We start from the raw sequence: 1355 nt of genomic DNA, 5'->3' as shown, positions 1-1355 counted from the left end.
TCTCGATGAAATTTGGCATAGACGTAGAGGATAGTCTGGAAGAACACATAGGCTACTCAATTTTGATTCTTTTATTTCCACGCGGACGGAGTCGCGGGCGAAAGCTATTATAATATGAATATTGTACACTAAGCACACATTAGTCAATGTTGCGTTGGCTCCTTAACTAGTACAATTAAAGGAGCCTGGGCCTTCAATTTTTTAATTATTTATTTTTTTATTTAAATAAAAACCAACACCTATTTATCGCAATAGATATAATGCTAAATAATTTTCAAACAGCCTATAACAGGTCCTAACAAATGAATATATTGTACAGAAATATTTTTGCACTAACAAACAATAGAAATTCTATTTTTTTTCTAGGCATGCTATTTTTATTTGTTATTATTGCTGTTCAAGTCTCAACCTAAATTGTATCTAGAATGCGTTTTACTGTACTCAGAGTAGTCTGTTACAATTTAAAAAAATGCCTAATTGTCCATTATTATGACAAATACACACAAATTGATTATTTAAATGTTGGCGAAGTTTTTAAAGGTTACCTTAAGTGTTTGCAGCGTGGCGTGCAGGGTTTGTAGATCCATCCTCTGTTCTCTTGGCAGCTGCAGCCCCTCCTGCAGCAGCGCCAGCAGCGCGCCAGGGTAGGAGCCATCCTGCGGTAACCTGATACCAGTCTTCCATATAAGGTACAACTCCTTTAATTTCTCATACTTCAATGTCTTCCATGGAATTGTCGCTGGAATAAACGCCTTGTATTTTACAACTAGCAATTACATTTAAAAACGTTTTGGTTATTTCGATTGTAAAAACATAACCTAACACATAGCAAGTTTCCTTTGTTTAATGTTCATTAAAGCCGTCCCTTAGTGTAGATTAAGTTTTTTAAATATCATAAGGTGGCAAATAAGCAGGCGGCCATCAGAAACCGCCAAAATAGCAAATCAACCGCTGCCCATAAACATTCGTATTAGCGGATGCGTTGCATACTCATAATGGATGGAGGGAAACGCACAAAAAATGATATTTCTCCTTCCTAGGCGTCTCCTACACCGTCAAATCCAAGTTCACTTTCCATCTTTTTCTTAAAAGAAAAAGGTTGGGAAGGAAAAGGGACCATATGCCTCCGCCTAGTTTGATTATAATACATGTATAATAAAATTTAAATGTCTGTCTGTAGTATTGAATAACTATTCTTAAATATGATAAATTTGCGTAGTTACTAACCAAAAGCAATTTTTTTGACTGCAATGCCACATTTGTTTCGGATAATCTCCGGAATAGGTGGGCAAATTTCGGGAATATAGGCTACTTTAGTCCGCAGACGAAGTCGTGGGCGATAATTACATAAAGTC

The 1355-nt window shown here is 36.2% G+C and overlaps 1 protein-coding gene across 1 annotated transcript in view; it reads right to left on the bottom strand.

The window, feature by feature from the left end:
• Window positions 1-1355, bottom strand: part of LOC106104733 — a 21705-nt gene that overhangs the window by 8987 nt on the left and 11363 nt on the right. Inside the window, exon 7 of the mRNA XM_013284864.1 lies at window positions 546-774. Within this exon, the coding sequence (XP_013140318.1) occupies window positions 546-774 (229 nt within the window). The remainder of the gene's footprint in view (window positions 1-545; window positions 775-1355) is intronic.

Source organism: Papilio polytes, unplaced genomic scaffold (assembly GCF_000836215.1).
Source record: "Papilio polytes unplaced genomic scaffold, Ppol_1.0 DF823399.1, whole genome shotgun sequence".
NCBI classification, from domain to species: Eukaryota; Metazoa; Arthropoda; class Insecta; order Lepidoptera; family Papilionidae; genus Papilio; species Papilio polytes.
Note: the sequence above shows the minus strand (reverse complement) of the source record. Positions and strands in the feature narration are given on the sequence as shown.